The sequence below is a fragment of the Cryptomeria japonica genome, chromosome 1, assembly GCF_030272615.1.
Source record: "Cryptomeria japonica chromosome 1, Sugi_1.0, whole genome shotgun sequence".
Classification (NCBI taxonomy): Eukaryota; Viridiplantae; Streptophyta; class Pinopsida; order Cupressales; family Cupressaceae; genus Cryptomeria; species Cryptomeria japonica.
In genome coordinates, this window is record NC_081405.1 from 582796668 (window position 1) to 582818844 (window position 22177).

Here is a 22177-nt window from a genome sequence, read left to right on the forward strand (position 1 = left end):
AGATATTGATCCCATTCCGGCTGTGCATAAAATATCACAAATGGCACCCGACTCCAAGATATTGATGACAATATTAAGAACAAGGCCCGATAAGAAGGCCACATCTCCAATTCATCTCCAATTCATCTCCAGACGATATTGATCTTCAATGACATTACCAAAATAGCTCGGCATCATGAGAAGTTTAGTCCTTCATGACTTCTTATTTGACACATACGAAGCCTTTCAATAAAGATTCAACTACGAACTAAAAAAATCTCAATAAATCCTTCGCCTGGTCAACTTGCAATGATGCTCAGACAAATCTAATTGGATTTTCATGAACCCGCTTTGATACCATGTTGATTTTAAGATCAGAAATGTAAGCAATCAAAGAAGCAACACAATGAACAATGAACACAATATTTTACCCTGGGAAAACCCTCCTTGAGGGAGAAAAACCCAGCCAATAATATCTCTTATATTATTGAATAAATAATACAGAAATCTGCATTTACAATCAGACCCTTCTCAAGGGCAAACTTGATACAATAAATGAGAGGAATCTCTTCTTAATACAACTGAGTATAAAGCTCTTGGCAATCTGATCTGCTACTCAAGGATGGCCATCTGCTGCTGATAGATCGAACTGCTTCTTGAAGGTGTGAATGAAGATGAGAATTATTGATTATAGAATGAAATAACATCACCTTGTATATATATCAGCCTAGGCGACCCTTCATCTAGGTCGGCCCTTTTGATAAATTGCAAATAAAGATATGATTTGTAATAAGGCCAACTAGACTTAATTATCATTTATTATTTTAAGTTAGGAGAAAATATCTCCCTAACCTACAAACACTGACAATTTAAAGGTTTCGAATGTAAATAGACTTCACAAAGGACAAGAAGGGTTTAAGAAGACTCATCCTCATAGGTGTTGTGACCATTTCACACATCGCCCCATCGCAAATGGGGACCCCCTCTTTTTGCTTGTTTTCCCCTCGTTTTTCGCCTTCGTTTTTAGGATTTTGTTAGTCAGTTAGTTGTCTGGATTTAGGGTCAAGCCTTAGGGTTTTTATTTTTGTCTTTTCAGGCCAAAATCCAGTCGTTTTTGAGAGCTTTTGAGCTTCCTTTTCTAGGATGCAAATTTTGAATGCAATAAATTTGCCAAAATGGTCTAATGTTCAATTGGAATGTTGATGCAGAGCTTAAATTTGTCTAAGTGTTGAGAGAAGTGTGAATTTTTGTCCGATTGAATATTTTGACTAAATTTTGACTTTTTTGATTTTTGATCCTGGGCATTGGAAATGATTTGTTTTTGCCTTGTGAAGTGTTAAATTGTGAAAAATCATGTTATTTTGCCCTGTAGGAGCAAAATCGCTCCTGTCCCTCAGTGAAGGACGAGAGCTCTTTTCCAAATATCTCACTATTCCTGCAGAGTCAAGACGAATTTCGAATTGGAAGTGATGGAGAACGGCGAGACCTTTCCATTGAATATAAATTGAAGATTTTCATGAGCACAGAAATGCCTCCAGGAGGAAAATCGCTCCTGTCCCTCAGTGAAGGACCAGAGCTACAAATCAAATTTTGCCTTGTCCTTGCGAGATTTCATTGACTTGATGATTTGAAGAGGTCCAAAGGGAGATGCTTTACCAAATGAATATAATTTGAGATGCAAAAATGAAGGAGAATGGTCCAGAATGCAAAGTTCGCTCCTGTCCCTCTCCAAGGTACCAGGGCGAAGTACCTTATAGCTCCCGTCCCTCTCCAAGGGACCAGAGCGATGTCCTTCATTGAGCAAAATCCAGGCAAAAATCAAGACAAGTTTACGTTCAAAGGCAAGGAAGACGGTGAGATGAACTCATTGAATATAAATTGAATATTTTTAAACGTCCACAAGGGTCCCAAAAGACCTAGTTCGCTCCTGTCCCTCAGGAAGGGACCAGAGCGATTTTTGTTATAATTGATTTTCTGGCCAAGTTACAAGCAATGTTAAGGCATGGACGAATGGAGTAGAGCATGAGAAGTCCGTTGAATATAAACTTGGAACCTGACAAAGTGAAATAAGAGCCACAAAAGGAGGATCGCTCCTGTCCCTCTCCAAGGGACCAGGGCGATACAATGATTATTTTGCTCCTCACTCAAGTTAAAACCGATCCGAGTCAAGACAAGGTGGCAAAGGACATTTCAAGGCGTCTTCATCAAGCACAAGCACTCAAAGGTCGTTATAATGGAGAGATTTGCACTCTAAGACCTAGATCGCTCCTATCCCTCAGGAAGGGACCAGAGCGATGTTGGATATATTGGCCACTTCATGCAAGTTTTACGTAAGGACAAGATTTTGCAGGGTCTTAGAGGGTCCATGGTGCCTTTTGAAGATGGTATATAGAGATTTTGAACGTAAAATGATCATCATTTTGAACATGGAGACCCTATCGCTCCTGTCCCTCTCCAAGGGACCAAGGCGATTTGCTTTGGACTCTTTATTTTGCTTCAAGTTCAAACTAAGTTAAGACTTCACAAGATCATACAAGGTTCGAGGCGTTATTTGAAGACCACATGCCGAAGTTTTGAACGTCCAAACGTTGCTAGTCAAGCTAAAAGCTCACATCGCTCCTGTCCTTTGGACAAGGACCAAGGCGATCTCATCAAAGGCACTCATGTTCCTTCAAAGTCGCGGCAAAGCAAGGATGAATAAGGTGAAGGACGGCGTTTGGAAGACATCACAACAAGGATCGAAGTTGGAAGTTGCCAAGGTCAAGGAGAAAACATGGATCGCTCCTGTCCCTCTCCAAGGGACAAGGGCGATGATCCCTTTAAACGTCCAAACACGTCATGAAAACAAATGGAGCAAACGTAAAAGGAACGAGCAAAGATACTATTTGCTTTACAATCAAAGATCGAAGCTCAAAAATGCAAGATGAACGTGGAAACATGGAGATCGCTCCTGTCCCTCTCCAAGGGACCAGGGCGATAAACATCCAAAAGGCACCTATGAACGCACACAAGGCAATCAAATTCAAAGGACTCATCAATGATCAATATTGAACGTGGAAAGGAAGGAGATGAACGTTAAAATTGCAAGAAACATGGCAAAATCATGGATCGCTCCTGTCCCTCTCCAAGGGACCAGAGCGATGAGGTACGTCCCTTTCATTTTCATAATATTGGCGCCAAATAAACAATTCGAATTTCCTTAAAATGCTAAGTTCGATAAAATTGAAAATCTAATTTAAACTAGCATTTAATATGGCGTTGATCCTTTATTAATTATTTTTGCCTTTATTAAAATCGAAATTTGCAAATTAAAAAACGTAAGGCATTTAATAATTAATTAATTAATTAATGAAAATCGCATGGAGCGCTCATTTAAGGGAGGTCGGCCTTTTTGTTTTATTTAAATCATTTAAAATCATTAAAAAATTGTTTTATATCCTCAAGTCGGCCTAAGGGATGAATGCAATGCAAGCGCTATATATATAGAGGGTGAAAACTATCATTTTCACATAATCATTTTTAGCCTTCTACATGCCGTATTAAGGAGAAGCGAAGATAGTGCGAAGTATTTCATGTATGGTGCGAATTCAAACCAAAGGTGGCGCTAGTCTATCAAAGGGTGGTGCGATATTTGAAGACTTCATTGGAGCGAGTTTGCCAAGGATTGAAGACCACGTCAAAGGGGCGAAACTTGGAAGATTTGTTTGGGCGAACTTGAAGATCCATTTGAGCGAATTGTCAAGGGTGAACTTGAAGATCACATTGAAGACAAAGGTGGCGAAGTCGATCTTTTGAGGAGATAACATTGAAGATCATTTTTACCTCAATTTTGCCTAGGCGATCTTTTTCTGTTTGCATTCTAGAGTTAGCTCTCTATTGAGGTATGGCGATTTGATTTTATTGCTTTATTCATTCATCGTCATATTTTAAATTTTGAAGTTTTGAATTTTGATTTTCTTGGCTCAATCGTTGCTTTTTTTAGGAAATGATAACTCTAGAGACTTATCATGACGTTTCCTAAAAAATATTCTCTCTCTTATCTATGTTATTTATCGCAAAATCTAGTCCTTATAATGAAATGTTGTGTAGGTATGGCGACCCTGAAGGCGGGAACATCCACCAGTCGCTCAGCTCTCATGAAAGAAGATCAGAAGACCGAAGAAGTGGAGACCAAGATCGTGTCGAAGTGGAGCAACATTGGAGATACAAACTTGGGGAACTTTAGCACGAAGAAGTTTCGAGAGATCCCTTACATTGGCAAGCCATCACCTGTCGCCCGGAGAATAATAGAGAGTGGCATCATTAAGGCGGCCGGTTTTTCTCCAGCTATTCAGTGCCACGAGTTGATGATCGAGTGTGCCCGTCACTACAATCCACAGTCCAGGACAATTGTGTCCAATGAGGGAAACACTTTGGCGTACCTTTCAGAGGAAGCTATAAGTGAAGCTTTCCATCTTCCAGAGCACAGGGACATGATATATAAGAGCATTGAAGGAGCCAGATCAGTGTACGATGATGATCCAGATGCTTGCCTAAGCATAATCAATAAGAACTGGCTACTCAAGAGTCGTCCCCGTCTAAGCAAGGTACCGAACACACCGCACAGGATTGATTTCCAGGAGGAGTACAGAGATTTGATTACTATGCTCAACAGAGTTACAGGAGCACCTCATGCCTTCTATTTTGAGAAGTGGATGTTTTACTTCATCCAGGTGATTGTTCAAGGAAAGGGTACGATACATTGGGCTAGGATAATTAGCCATTGCTTAGACGTACAGTTGAGGAGACTCAGGGCTACTAAGTCCTTCCACATGAGTTCATACGTCATCTATGCTTTGATCAGGAGTGTTGAGTACGCAGGACTACCTCACAGAGGAGTGATTGGAAGAGGACCCGGCGAGGTCAGAGCTTGTGAATCCTATACCTACTTGCATCATCCGCCAGGGAAAAACTACAAGTTAGTTAATGATACTTTCACGATGAACATCACAAGGACGTTGCAAGGTGGGATTCACAACAGATTATCTCAGGATGCCCAGGAATTCATCAAGAGGTACGGTGCTTGGTTCATTCAGTTTCCCAAATTCACTTACATTAGAGTGCATGGATGTCCTTTACCTCCATACATGTTGCCGAGGTATCCGACAGACAGAATTGTGTTACTTGAGGTAACAAGGCAGTTGGCAGCATATGTGAAGGCATTCAGACACAGACATCAGAATGGAGTCCAAGTACCTATTATTTTGGGTAATTCAGTTGAGGTATGTCCTAATGTCTTAGCCATGGATGACGCAGAGAAGGAGTTAGCCTTGTATTCTTTTTCATCTTTTGCTTGGAGAAATAGCTTTGATCCACATGGACATTTAGAGGAGACGGTCAGTAGAAGATTTAAACATGAGCACCAAATTGAAGATTTTATGATGAACCTCCTAGATGATCTTGAAGTGAAACGAAAGATACATTCTAGATTGCCTTTGGATTTCATCAGGAAATGCAGGATTTACAGAGTGGCTGACCAAGCTCAGGACAATGGCAGGCACATCCAGTCTTCCTATGATAGAGAAAGCAAAACAATAAGTTTGAATTGGAATGAGCCTGAGGTCGTGGATTTAGATGCTTTGATGGCACCAGTCTTGTCTTGTACTCGCAGATGGGTAGACGTTCAGCATCAGAAGTTGAGAGAACAAGGCATAGCTATGTCTTTCACTTTGGAAGAGAAACCAGCCGAAGGTGGAGCCAATGTGAGTGAAGGCAATCCCAATCCTAGGAATTCAGGTGAAGGTAACCTTCGATGTGCCAGTGAGGGCAATCTCCATCCGAGAGGTTCAAAGAGAAAGGAAAGATCAGAAAAGAAAGAGTCTTCCAAGAAAAAGCAGGGTGCCAACAAAGATCAAGTACCAAGTACTTCTTCTAGATCAGAGAATAGAACAATTCAAGTGGAAGAGTCCATGGAGTCTATGGTACAGAATGACAGACAGGAGGAAGGACAGGCACAGCATGTTTCGTCAGATGGATCTCTCCAAGACTATGAGTTGGATGAAGACAAAGAAGACAATGAAATGACATCTCCTCCCAGACAAGAAGAAATAGTGCATAAAGAGATTCAAGTTCAAGAGACAAGATCGAATATCCCAGATTGGTTGAAGGAAAGATTGACTAAGGTGATCGTAGTAGAGGACGAGGACAATGCAATTGATTTAGAGAGCCTTGTTGGACGCTCACATGAAGTAACAGAAAAGAAGAAGGCTACCAAGATGTCCAAGATGATTCGAGATGAGACTGGATCTAGAAAACTGCAGATAGCTACACCAGCAGCAGACAAATATGAGGGTGAGATCCTAGCAGAGGAATATGATATACAGACTTTTGAGTTAGGACCATCCACAGCAGAGCAGACTTTAGACGATGCCACCAACACATTTGAAGCATTGAAGGACAAGCTTAGAGAAGAAGTTGAAAAGAATAGAAAGCTTGAGAGAGAGAGAGGTGCATGGAGGACATATTTCAGTCACATCAATGAACCTTTGGAACGTCAGGATCCAGTTAGATCACCAGTGCAGGCATTGCGCCTTCAGTCGATCAATGAAGCAGAAAGATTCAGGAACCTGGTCCAGCGTACATGTAGTTGGATGGATAGATCTCATATAGTGGCCATAGAGTTTGTTTCAAGGATGACGAAGATTATTCATCAGGCTATCCAAGTTCTTGAGATAATCCACAGATTGATGGTAACAGTAGCTGCATTTGCTCATACCAAGGACGTTATCATCCCTGTCTTGAAAGTAATAAGACATACATCCAGAAGAATTTTAGCGCAGGAGAGGATCTTGGAAGGTGATTCTCACAGTTTATTTCAGTGGTCAACCTTACTCCATATAAAGAGTGTTCTCTTCGAGGACATCAGTGTTAGATGTGGTCAAATTGAGGAGGTGATCAATCCGATCCAGGACAGAGTATTTGAGGTACTTCGTACCATTCTTGGCAGAAGGATCGAGGTCGAGACAGATGTAGATATACAAGAATTTGAGGATAGAATCAAGATCATCTTTCGCAAGGACGCAGATGTTACAGATGAACAGTATGATCAGATGTACGCCACCATGCTCCTGATTGATAGAACGAAGGAACTTGAACCTACTTGGGACGCAGCTCTTCTAGATGCATTCGATCAGATCATCCACTTAGAAGAGAGTATCAAGAATCTTCCCGAGATTCCAATCACAGAAATCGAAGGAATCGTGACAAAGTTCATTGCATATGCTAAGAAAGAGAATTGGAAAGGGAATAAGATTCTGGATGAAAGGTTGTTACAGATGACATGACATCTTATTTCTCATTGGTTGATACCTCCTAGGTTTTTGTGCCAAATTTAATATTTGGCTATGTATTTAATATTGTTCAGTAAAAAGGAGGTCATTTGTAACAAACCCTAATTAGGGTTTAGGTGTCATGATCTTGTCCGTTGATTTACTTTCAATCTGGACCTTTCATTGTAACTGGGGATGCTATTTATACCCCCATTTTTCATTTCATTTGGTAATAGTTAATAGTGTAATAGAGAGTCAATAGTTGATTAGAGTTATAAGCAATTTTATTTTGTAGCAAGATTGAGTCTTGAAGAGAGAAATTCAAGCAATTGTTGTACATGATGACTTGGAAATCAATAAAATATTGAAGTTATGGTGTTTTATTGCAAATTTCTTGAGTTATCTTCATGGTTGTTTGATACACTTGAATCGTGCTCAATCGAAGTAGTTTGTTAATTTGAAAGACTAAGTGTGAGATTTGATATTTGGTAGGATTCGTAATCCAAACCACTAGCTTCTTGCTGATTGTAGGAACGCCTTGTGTGGTCGACTAGAGAACACTTTGAGTCCTTAATCTTCAATTATCATTGTGTCTTGGATATGTACCTTCGTAGTAGTGTCCTTGATCTTTTGATGCATTGAATACCATTATATTACCTTAGAAGATCGCACTAATTTCAATTGAGTTGTTATCTTATGGCAAAATTGAAGTTGGTTGAGTCTTGCCAAATCTCGTCCATACTAAGTCATTCATAGGGTTAGGCTAGATTAGACCTCTTTAAACCCTATCTTTTGCTTTTTTTTTTGAAAGTTCCTTTTAGTTTAGTAAAATCTTCGAGCTTTAGAATGCGTAAGACCCCTTGGAGGAAACAGCAAATCACATCATACCACTAAAATGCTTGTCCACACGTAGAGACCCTACTAAAAGAACCTTGGAGTCTACCTAACTGATCCTTTACGCGAATCTTCAGCAGTTAGAGACTATTTTCTCAAGAGAGGATAAGATGCCTATTGGTATTTTATTCTGTGTATGATTGTGTACAAAATACACGTCAACAATAGGTAAAGGAACAACTCAGTCTTTCAACTGCCAAAAATTGCCACTACTAGTGCTTCAAGTTACTTCAATCTTTAAGTTGGAAAAATCATACTGAAGCAGTACACCATTTTACGATACTAAAAAATAGTTAAGTTAAAATATCATCTTTTGTATATCAAGATTTCATTTCTCATTATCCCATGCAAAAGCGGAAATCTAATATTTGCTATTTTTTTCATTTGTAGTATTGTAGATTATGATTATGAATTTTTTGAAGAAACTTAAAATGAATAAGAAGATACGTTAATACATACAAGTCTCAGATCAATTTCTGCTCCATCCCAAGCCTCAAGTGAACTTTGTGTAGCCAAGCTATATCTTCTGTATTCAGATCGAACATCAATATCCTGCAATATCAAGAACATCATGTTCAGAATTGATACTTCAATTTTAACCAGATAAACATTTGCAAATGCTACTTCATATGTATGTGTTTGTATCTGTATAAAGAGATGGATAACATATACATATGTATGAAGTAGCATTTGCAAATTGCAATTTCAATTAGAAAAACACTGCAATTGATACTCCATATGTATGTGTGTGTATGCGCATGCAAGTGCGTAAACATACATGTACACACACAAAGGCATGAATAAATGTCCATGCATCCACACAAATGTGCATGCAATTACTTACACACAAAGAAAAAAAAACAAAAAAACTTAAGCATGTACACAGACAGATAAAACTCAAGCGTGCACACATAAAGGTGCATCCACCTCACACACACACTGATGCACACACACACACAACAGATTGTATATAAAAACAGAACGCATTCAGATGGAATTGTGGATCAATATTCCTGTTACTCAGCTCAATAATAATTTAAAACAACAAAATTGCAAAATGCTTGACAATCTAAGTCACAGCAACATGTGACTGATTTTATATATAAGACAAGCTCTATATTAGTACAAGCATGTTTAACAAGTGTTCAGTATGATCCAGGAATTTCTGATTTTTTAGTTATTTCTAGATATCTATGGTGCATCCATAAATTCCACTCTAGTGCTTGATCCTGTTTACAAATCATCAGAGTATGGCTAGGATTTTTGTGCTCAGACCCAGCATATTTGATCAACAACTGAACTTTTCCAACTTATTCCTTTGAGTGCTTGTCACATGAAAGATATATATTGTATGAGGCAAATACAGTTCATTAGTTTAGCACCTCAAGCCCATCCAAGAATGGCACCCCAGTGTAAAGCTTATTATAAAGAATTTCCTTAGTTTAGCACCTCAGGACCATCCAAGAATGGCACCCCCATGTAGAGATTATTATGAAGAGTTTGCCTGCATTGGAACAGAAGAAACAGCTACTCTGTCAAAAAAATATATATTTAAATATCTTGCCACTAACTACAATAGCAAATCTGCAGCTGCTAGCAATCCAAATCCTATAAAATCCAATAAAAATATTTAATACATTTTCCAAAAAAAGGACCTATGGGTTCATGTGGTGTGGCTCATTGCCTCTTAGGTGACATCTCATATTATAGATGAAAAAAAACACCATGGCCTGACATTGCTGGACGATAACACTGGCAGAAATCAAATTTGGAATTGGAAGGCATATAGGCTCCCACCACTGAGTGTGTTTGGAAGGGACCTTATTTTGGTTAAATGGGATAGTTACCATGTTGGAGGGTATGAAAAGATCCTTAGTTTCAAAACTATGCAGGCACATAACGATGCAACAGAATCCTCAACATGACCATATTGCATGAGGCAAATGAAATCTTTCACTGACAGGATAGAATACTTTGTTGTACAAAGAAGTGGGAAGAAATAAAAAACAAGCAACAATTAAGAGGCACAGATCATATTCATATGCTGCCACACTACTCCAAGGACAAGAGATCATTACATGTTAACAATACTATTACTGGATTGGATCATTATTATATATCTGCTCACACTAATCTATTTTTATGTTATAGCTAACAGAAAATCTTCCACCATTCCTTTTTTATTTTATAGCCAATAGCAAATCATCCTTCAAACTAAATTTCTTGTTACTAGAGTTAGAATAATATTTATAAATGTTGTCGCAAGATATTGAGATTAGGTAACTATAGCAAGAGAAAAGGTGTGTATATTTTGGTGGGAGATAACCTTCAAAGCACAAAGATGTTGGTTAGATAATGGGGTCATATGACTTTTAGAACAATGAAATCTCAAGAAAGACCAACCTGCTTCAAGCTCCAGCAGTTAAAAATATAGTAGCATTACATTTACATAGCATTGACATGGCAAACTAGAAGTGTAAATGGAATTCAACTACAAGGGTAAAAAACATAAGAAAAACACAGCAAATTCAACCCTAAAAACCAGCACTTGTTTGAAAAAAATGAAGAAAGTGAGAAAACAAGATATGGTGAATAACCCAAGATTTCTTCCCAAAAAGCGATGGTTTGACCCAGTTAAAGAGATTTCAGTTTGACCTGGTATCAAATGTCAATTTAATGAGGTTAATCAAATGTTAACCTTGTTTAATGCTTCTATAATTTGAACAAACTTTATGATTAGACCATTTTAACTGAACAAAATAGTAAGCCACCAATGATCTTGAAAGTGATACAATAAAACTAGACATAGTGCAATATTGGAGAGATAATTAATAGGCATATGCAATGAATAAAAAATAGTAGAGTGCTTGTGAAGTCCTATTCAGTTCTTAAAAGCACAGAAGAAAACTTCTTGGACTCTATTCAAATGATTTTTATGACATCATGCAACATTAAATACAATACTATGAAATATCCCTTGGTCGAATAGGAGTAGAAATAATGTATTCAAACCCAAGGAATATTGTCAAACAATTGTCATGTAAGGTCTCAGTCTGCTGGTCTGAGTTTCAGTCTTAAGCAATGCGTACTATTGACACCACAACACCAAAAAATGCTTGCAAAGATGACCTCTATAATGTTTAGGCTTGAAGTATAATGAATAAATAATTTCTATTAAATCCTTCCAATGCTTATACATGAATTTCAAGGTGGAAAGTACAGCTACAGCCAATAGACATAATGACAAACATTTGGCATGCGGACTAGATGATTGAGTGACCTACAATAACTAATTGCAACCTTATCCCTCCTTATCTTTTAATACAATAGACTGATTACAAAGGACTACCAATGGCCAAAACTCTTTGGTTTTCAACAACTAGTTTCAAAATTTTCTGAGTACAAGGCAGCCATGACTTCATATATAAACATCATTAAAACTCATTAAAAACAAAGCCAAATGAACCTGGTTAAGATCGCCTTGATGGAAGAATGAAGCAATCAGCGATCGGTCTCCTTATGCTCCCCTTGTGCCAAATTGACTCCTTGAGCAAATTGCCCCTGTTCTGATATTAATGGCAAATATAAATAAATAACAATCCCGACGCCTCTTGTCAATCATCAAGCATCAACAATGTCCTCCACCAAAAAGGGCGCTCCAATCTTAAAGTGATTTCGGTGTACCAAAGTGTAAATATGAGCAATTTCATGGGAATATGGCAAGTCTGGTCAACCCTGTATCAGACCTGAAATGTGACTGATACCATCACAAATTTACCTCCAATATACTCCTGTGGAAACCGCCTAATGCTGGTCTTGAAGTAACAGGTCATAGCCATTAAAAATGAGACTTCCTTGCTGCCCAATCGGATGTCCCTCAATGCCGCCCCTGGTCTGAATACTCGTGACTGATAATTAATGTTTATTAGCTGATATGGCCCCTCTCATGTATCAAATAGCATTATCAGCAACCCTTAGGGTGAGCGCTTCACTTCTGGGAGAAAATTGATACACCTATAGTGTGTAATTAACAAAAACGTGGCACCTATCCACAACTGGTATGAAATCTGCAGGTCACTGAGATAAGAACTTGGTGAAGGGTCGATATGATCACCTTCAAATACCAAAATCGTTGAAGAATCCTGATGCCTAGTTGTCTCCAATTCGAATCCAAGCAAAATCGGCACTTGGCCTCCAATGAAGCTCAAATGAGATGACTGAAGTATCACCTCCTCAATGCAACCCCTCGAGATATCCTTCACACTCTCAGTTATGCGATCAATGAGAGTTCTCGTTCCCAAGGGCCAAAGTCTGCAGACACCTCTCAGTTCTACAAAACCAATTCAACTCAAATATCAATTCTCCAATCTGCCTTGAAGCTTCATCTTGATCTCCCTTTATACTTTTTTACCCCAACATCCAGAAGCTTCTAGAAGTGACTTTATGACATAATATTTTAATTAGTCACTTTTATTAAATTAATTAAATATAAAGTCATCTTTTAAATTTTAATTAATTTGATAACTTTATAAATAATTAACTTAATATTATTAATTAAATTAATTAATCAAGCTATCCATAAAATATATCATTAATTTGGACAACTTAATTAATTAAATTAATTAATTAATTCTTCTTCAAAATGGGGACATTACGTACTAAGTATTCTATCGTCTCTTGAACAAAGACCTCTAGGATGCTAAACTATGTGATCAAACGAGACGACTCTAAGGTTCCGATAGTCAGTTGTTGATTTTATACGTGGATAGACTCAGTGTGTTTATATGATTTTGTTGGAATCACAAGGGAGACTTAAGTTGATACTTGAACTCTTGCTTGAATGCAGCTGGAACTTGAGATCTAATTGACTTGAAAATAGATAAAAAGGATGAGGGTATAGAGAGACTACATTATTCCTAAGATCAATGATAGCACTGGATCATGCTTGGATGGGCACATTCCTTAAACTAAGCTTTACTTCGCCATATTGCCAACAACTACACAAAAAACGATGCAATCTTCGACGGAAAATGAAAGGTTTTCATATCATGAACGTTCATCCAAATACCCAATACACTGGTACAATTGTAATAAACATATCCACAATTGAGCTTAGCACATCTTGATGTTCAGGCTGACTATGCACTATAATTGAAAATCATCCAACCACAAATAGTATGAACCAAGGAATTATCAAGATCCATAATTACTCCATCACAATCAATGAACTTCATCTAACATGAGGATCCAACAAGAAACCATACATTATGCAAAAGAAACACAACCATTCACCATAAATTCAATGAAGAGTATGTTTATTTACATGCTTGGCAACAATTTATGCCTTCTCCTACTATACTCTGCCTGCTAATGATCTACCTATTGTTCTCTACTAACTATTGACCTTTACAAATGAGGAGAGCAAGCCTTATATAGTGCTCTCAATACAATTGAATGGACAAGATCAAATCCACGTCAATGGCCAAGATTGAAAGATAGAAACACTAACTAGGGTTTATTACACCCATTACATAACATTTAATGTTTGACCAATGATAAAATTACATTGAATTGGACACATGTGTTGGCGGCATTATTGTACATGAGAATAAGACTAGTTAATTATGTGTAATTATCTTGGTTAGTTGGCAACCGAGGGGTGGTCGTTGCGGTGCGACGGTTGGCACTTGCACCCCCTCGGTATCTTTATATACTTCGGAATGTAACTTGTAACACACAATGATGAAGGGAATAACATCTCTTATACTTGTCTGATATCTATGGCGTTATTATTTTGCATTGCGTGCTTTATGTTTTAAGTTATTCACCCGAGAGGGCAAACATTTGGCACCGTTGCCGGGACGTACTCGGGAACGGAAGACGCGGATGGCGTATGGACACGATGGGCCTACCCGTTGGTGAGATAAACCCAGAGGCCGACGACACGCGAACAGATATTTACACAAGAGAAGACACCGCAACGAGAGAATTTTCAATTCTGCTCCAGGTAGCCATCCAGACCTACGTCCGACAAGAGGCAACGGAGGCGGAAATCCCACCAAGTGTCGTGTGGATAGCGCTGGAGGTTAGCCCGGCAGTAAATCGGTTGATGAACCACCTCCCCCAGTTGCTTGCACAGGCATCGCTGGCACAACAGGCCTGCTTGGAGGAGATTGCCCAGGAAGAGCGACGCCAGCAAATCCTTCAACACTACAAAGAAAGCAGCCTACGGGAAGCGGAACAGGATGGCGCCAGGCCAGGAAGGAATTGAACCTTGAACTTTCTATATTCAAATAAAAGTGTCATTGACACAAGTTGTATCTGACGAAATGAATTAATAAAGACGTGTTTGGGTTTATGTATTGTGAAGTATGGAAATGTATGGCAATTAATGCCCAACCTATTGAATAAAGATAGAAATAAGAAAGCAGAAACGGACGAGTGGGAGGCCGCGCAGAGGGCCTTGATTCTGGAACAACATGTAGAACGTAAACGGAGGTTGAGGCAACTTGCCGAAGGACGACCTGCCAAAGGGTTTCCCGAAGGGAACCAAGGAGGTGTCACGGAGGGTGCAGAAGCCGAGGGGAATTTCTACGCATCGCCAGACCACCGTAGGGTGAGAAGCCACGAAGAGTTTCTGGAGGAAACAAGGTTACGGAGAGATCTAGTCGAAGAGACCTGGGATCGGTTCAGAAACTTACCCCTTACACCACAAAGTGAGGATCACCAAAGGGAGCTAGGAGTGGGCGCGGGTGACAACGAAGGGGAGGATAACCGTACGGTAGGTGCCACACTCGGCAGGCAAAACACCGTACCTCCAGTCACCCACGCAGGACACACCACCGGCACCGGAGGGAGCGGCGCAGGGGCACAGACACAGCCACAGCCACCTCCTTATAAAGACCTCCAAGAACTTTCTAGAAGATAAGAATGACTTGAACATTGGAAAACCTTATTTAATAAAGTGACATTATAATGGTTTATTATTTAATTAAATTAATTAATATTAAGTTATAATATGAATATTTTATTTATATTTTGATAACTTAATAAGAAACAATTTAATTAAATGACACCTTAAAAATTGGGGACGTTACACGAGCTGGTTTCTTACAGGAGAAATACAACTTCCTCCTTCGCAACTCATTCTGCAATTCAAAATCCAATTTAGGCTACGTAGGCTTAGGTGGAATGGAAGATCTTGTTTATCTTTAAATTTATTGTTCCTCAAATTCTTCTTTGGGGGATGCAGACTAGGATGTAAAGTCTCAAGGTCGAGTGCCATCAAAATAGCATTCTGTAGAATATTAATTATTAAGCTTGAAAGCCTTTACCAATCCTCTCAAATTAGGATTCAACTCTTCTGTGAACACCGTTACAACTCTCCTCTTTGATATACCGGAACCATAACTACCACCTTCTGAAAATCATTGATATAACCATCAATGTCCCCAAGTTGTCTGATCAAGGCCAACTCATAGAAATATTCCTCTATATCTTTCCTGTCAAATCAAACAATCAATTTGCTGTTGAACTCCTCATAGGACTGAATTAGTGCATGATTTTGTGTCACCAATCATAAGCTGCACTGTCTAGATGTAATGTTGCAAATTTAATTGGTTCAACTTTCGGCATTGGTTTCAGATTTAGGAAAGTGTCCAATTTGTGTATCCAGGCTCAAGTTGTACCTTTACCACTACCATCAAAATTCGGAAGAGTGAGTTTCCCCAAAGCATGATGATATTACCTTTGGGGGCCACGTGATCTTTGTTCTTGATGTGAACTCCTCCTATCTCTACATTGAGTCATATATTGGTTAAGTGTAATTTCATTCCTAATTGTGTGAGGAAGTGAATTATATTCATCATAAGCTTCCACAACCCCATCTGCCAAGGGCTGCTCCTCCTTAGGCTGTATTGCTTCCCCTTCCTCTACATGCAAATGTGCATTGGAAGGGTCTACAAGAGCCCCCCACACTGGCTCTTCTAGGTGTGCCATTACCTGCATTGCTACCATCCCCTATAGTGTTTTGATTTACCTGAAGAGCATTCATATTCTGAGACATCTAACCAATAGCTGTAATTAACTGTTGTTGTGACTGCATAAAATGTTGCATCATCTGCTGCTGTCCCTGAGCTAAGTCATTCAGCATATTTTACATGCTATCTAAGTACATACTCCTATCAGTTCTACATGACGGACTCTGTGAACCACTCATTGCTCCAACTTCCTGTACGCCTTTAACTAGCTGCCTTGCTGCTAATGAAGTTGAAAATGTCTCCTCGGTAGGATATGGGTTAGGCAGCTCAAATTGTTTTCTTTGTCAGTGTACATACCCTTCTAGGCTGGCAGGTCTTATGGCTCTGATACCACTGTAAAATACCATGCCAAATATGACCCCAAAGTCTGACCTTTTTCCCAAACTTAATCAAAAGACATTATATCAAACAGTTTGATGGCATGCAGATAATACATTCAGATTGGCAGTTAGAGGAAGTTTGTGAGTTAATAGAAATTTCAGTAATTTCTGTAATGTAGAATCAAATACAGAAATAAACATACAATATTTCAGAATTCAAAATGCAACATGACCTTTATTTGCAACGTAGAAGATAATATAGAAGCGTTCCAAAGAGTCAACATTCCCCAGCTGTGATCCTCTCATGATCAAAATACAGAGATTATATAATGGTCTGCAGCAATCATTGTGGTGCGTCTGAGTCATGCTGAATAGATATCATATACAGAGCAACTGTGGTTGACATTATCCAAAGTCTGATCTTCAATCTTGCACAGGACCATTACATGATTTATTATTAACATCAGTAAACAATGCAATCATCATAAACCTTGATGTCGCAATACAACTTCATAGTACCAACCAGCACTTAGACATTCAACAATTTGTTGTATACTTATTGGCTAAAGCCTTCAATGAAATGATATTTTATTATCTTTCCAATGCTAGCAACCCTCACCAAAAGGATATCCACAAATTGTTCAACAGACACATTGATATGAGAAGCTGGCCAATCTTGCCGTGCTCCCTCACAATATATGCTCGCGTCCCAAAGTAATAATCTTCAAACCAAGGAAAACCTCTTATGGCATCAAAACAAAGGCAGCCGCTACAAAGGCTTCCTGGCAAAAGTTAATCACTAGTGGTTCTCGCTTCATATCATGAACTCTCATATTAGAAAAACACCCCTCAGTAATTTCTTAACAAAATCACCAACACTCTATTCGATCACCAATAAAATATTGCTCCACGACAATTTGAAGAGGCTCGTTCTGGAACTTTCGTGAATGAATTGTTCTCTACCACATATAGTTAGTAGAGTGTAATGTCCCCTTTCTAGGCGACAGGAGAAGAGTGGTGGGATGGTCTATTATTTGGATTCCATAGACCATCAGAATGCAGAGGGATTCCTTTCAATGGATTGACAGAGGTAGTCCTAAGCTTTATATGCCATTTTGAGCAATTTCAGGCATATTCCTAAAATTTAGGAGGTATTACTATATTTTAGGGGATGATTAGGATTGGTCAAAAAGGTGCCCGGAGACTTTCTGGGATGATTGGGAGACTTTTGTCAGGTTCCTAATTTGTAGGAGTCTCCCAATTTCTAGGAAGAACTTCCAGATCAGTAGCAGTTACCAAGTGGTGCTCATAGCGGTGATGAGTAAAGACTCAGTTTCAGATTCATCGGGATTTTCGTCTACACTTTATGAGCATCCCTAGATTTTAGGGATGTACGCCCAGTTGGCATCGAGGATTCCGGCTATATCCACTTTTAAGTGGTCATCAACAAAATACAGTTTAAGGTTCAACTGAGTGTTTGGGGGAGTAAAAGGAAATATTTTAATATTTCCTAAGTCATGATTAAATAATAATAAAGTATGATAATATTTAATCATACATATCATGACTTTATAATAAAAAAAAGTATGATTATATTTAATCATACATAATATAAATTATTAAAATAAAGCGACTTTATGCTTCCTAGCGTGGCAACCTTGGTGGTGAAGACTTTAATCATAAAATACCCCTCTTTTGTGACTAATGGAACCTCTAAGCTCATCGTACCAAATGAGAGAGCATGTTATAATTTAATAAAGAAAAAACTAAATGAAGAAAAGGAGGGAAAAGAGACTTATCGAGTTGATTGAGAGGGAAAATGATTTGAAAGTGTTTTGAAGGATATAAAGGAAAAAAGTGAAGAGATTTGGATTATTATTGAATCTTATGTTTTTGAAGAAAACTTTTGGAGCAGCAGAAGAAGAGTCCTTGGAGCACGCATCAGCATCAAGGCAGCCAATTGGGACGCAAACCCCAATTGTACCAGGCTGGGACGTCACCCCTAGACCTGTGCCAATTATATTTCAGTCTCCATTCTACATTTGAGGGACGATTTAGACAAAATTTTCATTGTGTGTGGCCAAAGCCAGGGTAACAATAGTGTATGCACCTTCTACAGCAGTTATGGGCGTGAGATAGCATTCTTTCTAGCTGTTTTTGGTGATGATTAAGTTAGTCGTACATCTACAGCCACTATGTGTTAACATTGTTTAAGGGTTTGGTCATAATATATGCAGATCAGACATTTGGGAGTTCAATTTTGTAATGTCCCCTTTTCTAGGCGACATGAGATGAGCAAGGGTTGACCTACCATTCGAGTTCCCGTAGGTCAACGATATGGTTACCGGACTCATTCTGAGGGTCATGGAGCTTTGCAGGGGGGCTCTGTGAGCCATTTTGGACCTTCAGACGACAGCTCCTACTTTTTAAGGAGGTCTCCTATATTTTACGGAGAACTGACAGTTGACTGGATGACCACCTAGGGGACCAAGGAGCAAAGCAGTATCCTTTTGTGGAGTTACAGGTGTTTGGAGAGAGGTTCCTATTTTTTAGGGCGAGTCCCTACTTTTTAGGAGAAACTGTCAGTTGGCCTGCAGGACTCGAACAACATCAGTGATCACAGTGCTTCAAACGAAATTCAAATCTGAGTCGCGGATTTCATGTTATGAATAAATTAAGAAATATTAAAATATTTCCTAAGTTGGATTAAATAAATAATAATAAAGTGAAATAATACGATCACTTTATATTAATAAAATGGCCCCTTGACACATTTTCCTAGAAGTTATAACTTAAATATATGGCCACTTTTAATGAGGAATTAGTCCCTCAATGGGTCAAACCACTCAGGGGAAGTATTTTTTAATAAAAATAAACATTTTAACATGTTTAATGATGCCAAAAGTCCAACCCCAACCCCAAATTCGAATTAGGGTTTGAGGAATGTTAAAAGAGCATTTGGGAGCTCATTTTTGCATTATGTGATTGAGAATTTTTCAGAAGAAAACTATTTTGCAAGTCTGCAACGTATTATGCAGGTGTGTGGATTAGAATTGGGGGCATAGACCTCCATTTCTTGTAAAGTTATTTCAATTTCAATTAAAGAACAAGTTATGAACTATGAATGCTATATATGGATATGAGGAATTATGTCAATGTCTAATAATTCTGATTTTTATCTGCAGGTCTGAAGGAGAGAGATCATTTAATATTTTCTATGTCTCCTCCAAATGAATTCAATTGGCATATATATCATTTAGGCAACCGGTCAATTGGTGTATTGACCGGTCATGCCTTTTTAGGCATGATCGATCAATGCACCCATTGATCGGTGCCTTTACAATTATACCATTAACACAATGCTGATTTTCGGTTCAAAAACCCCCGATAGCATATTGTAATATCATAATATAATGACTGATCAATATAATGAATCAGTTCATATAAGCACCAATGATTTAAAGTGCACGACGTATATAATCCAACCGGTGCATTTGTTAACCAATGTTAATGCCAAATGAAGCGGTGTATTCATTAAACCCGATAACAAATATGCCCAGTATAATTAAGCCCGATAACAGATGTGAATCGGTGCCAATGTTTATGCACCCGATAGCAAGTATGTATCGGCGAATTTAACCTGATAACTTATAGCATTTAATATGCTATCGGGTTAATACCTCGATAGCATATTAATGCCAATTAACAATTGACATTAATATGCTATCGGGTTGTTAGCCCGATAGCATAATGATAAGCAATGTTTGTACAATCCGATAATCATATGCAATATAAATCAGACATGAAGCATGTAGATAAATAACAGAACAAGGAGGGTTAGGAAGATCTTATCTTGCATAAGCTACCATGCATTAACACTCCCTCTTAGCTTTGGAAGATAGATAAGGCAACCTGCATCACATTTCCTTTTCATAACTAAGATAATGTCAGTCAGCAAAAATCATTTATACATGAGAAGTACCATCAACACATATGATACAAAATAGAAGAATATCACTTGAGCATGTGACATAAAGTATTATTTTAACATGTGATAAAAGTAAGAGAATCATCAACTGATCATGTGAGAAATCATCAAAACATGTGATCAGTAAGATTCATCAAGATATCACCTAACACGTGATATCAGTATTGCCTAACATGCAATACTTAGGATAAGTCTATGAGAAAGGTTAGTTTCTCATCATATCCAAGTTTGTGATAAGTGCAATAACATTTATAAATGTTTATCACAACATAGTCATGGCACATCCATGACTTACCAGAGATCCAACATGATCAATGGTTGAGATATCACCTACAAGTGATATCAGTATTGCCTAACACGCAATACAAGGATAACCATATGAGAAGTGCTTAAGTTCTCATCATATCCAAGTTGTGATAATGCAATAACATTTGTACAAATGTTGTATCACAACATAGTCATGGCACATCCATGACTTACCAGTGATCCAACATGATTACTGGTTTGACTATCATAAGATCGTCACCTTATGATGTCTACATACAAGTGTTCAATATCTGAGAGATCGTCACCTCTTAGATATGAACACAGGTGGCAAGAAGCCAAGAGATAGTCCAAACATGACAAAGAAGTTTACACATTAAACATCTTAAATATATGTAAGTATAGATTACAAAGCAGATTACCTTTCTATCATACCTATACCCTTTCTGAAGTGATCAACCTTCACTCTGGAAAGTGGTTTGGTCAGAATATCTGCAGTTTGATCTCCTATACACACATATTCTAACTTTATCACATTCCTGTCAACCATATCTCGTACATAGTGATATGGAATCTCAATATGTTTGGACCTGTCATGAAATACTGGATTTACAGAGAGTTTTATACAGCTTTGATTATCACACTGAATGACTGTAGGTTTCATAGGTTCTCCAAATAATCCCACGAGCAATTTCCTTAGCCATACTGCTTCTCGGGCAGCCATTGAAGCTGCAATATATTCAGCCTATGTGGAACTCTGAGCAACTGAAGATTGTTTTCTGCTGATCCAGGATATCATGGCTGACCCTAAACTGAAGCAGCACCCTGAAGTGCTCTTTTTGTCAGTTACACTGCCAGCCCAATCTGAATCTGTAAATCCATGTAGATCTATGTCAACCTTTTCGTATTTAAGACCAAGCTTTAGGATACCTTGTAGATATCCCATTATATGCTTTACTGCAACCAGGTGTATCTCCTTAGGTTCACACATGAACTGACTTAAGGCATTAACAGCATAGCAGATATCTGGCCTTGTATTTACTAGATACATCAGGGACCCAATCATCTGCCTGTATTGAGTGGGGTCAGTAGGTCTTGATTCTGCTGCTGCTTCTTTAAGTTTATGGAAGTTGGTTTCCATAGGAGAGGTCATGGGTCTGCAGTTTAGCATTCCAAATCTTGTCAATATGTCCAAGGTGTACTTCCCTTGGTTCAGTACAATATTATCAGAATTCTGCCATACTTCCAATCCTAGGAAGTAATGAAGAAGCCCCAAGTCTTTCATATCAAATTTTGTGGATAGATCTTTCTTGCATTGATCTATTAAGTGATCATCTCCTGTGATTAATAAGTCATCAACATATAAAATTAATATTAACATATCAC

General features: G+C 38.4%; 1 protein-coding gene across 2 annotated transcripts in view; it reads right to left on the minus strand.

Annotated features, from left to right (window-relative positions):
• Positions 1 to 22177, minus strand: part of LOC131028053 (DExH-box ATP-dependent RNA helicase DExH1) — a 187239-nt gene that overhangs the window by 23552 nt on the left and 141510 nt on the right. For both annotated transcript variants that reach the window (XM_057958233.2, XM_059220056.1), the window contains one exon: positions 8640 to 8732. In XM_057958233.2, coding sequence (XP_057814216.2) covers positions 8640 to 8732 — 93 coding nt within the window. The remainder of the gene's footprint in view (positions 1 to 8639; positions 8733 to 22177) is intronic.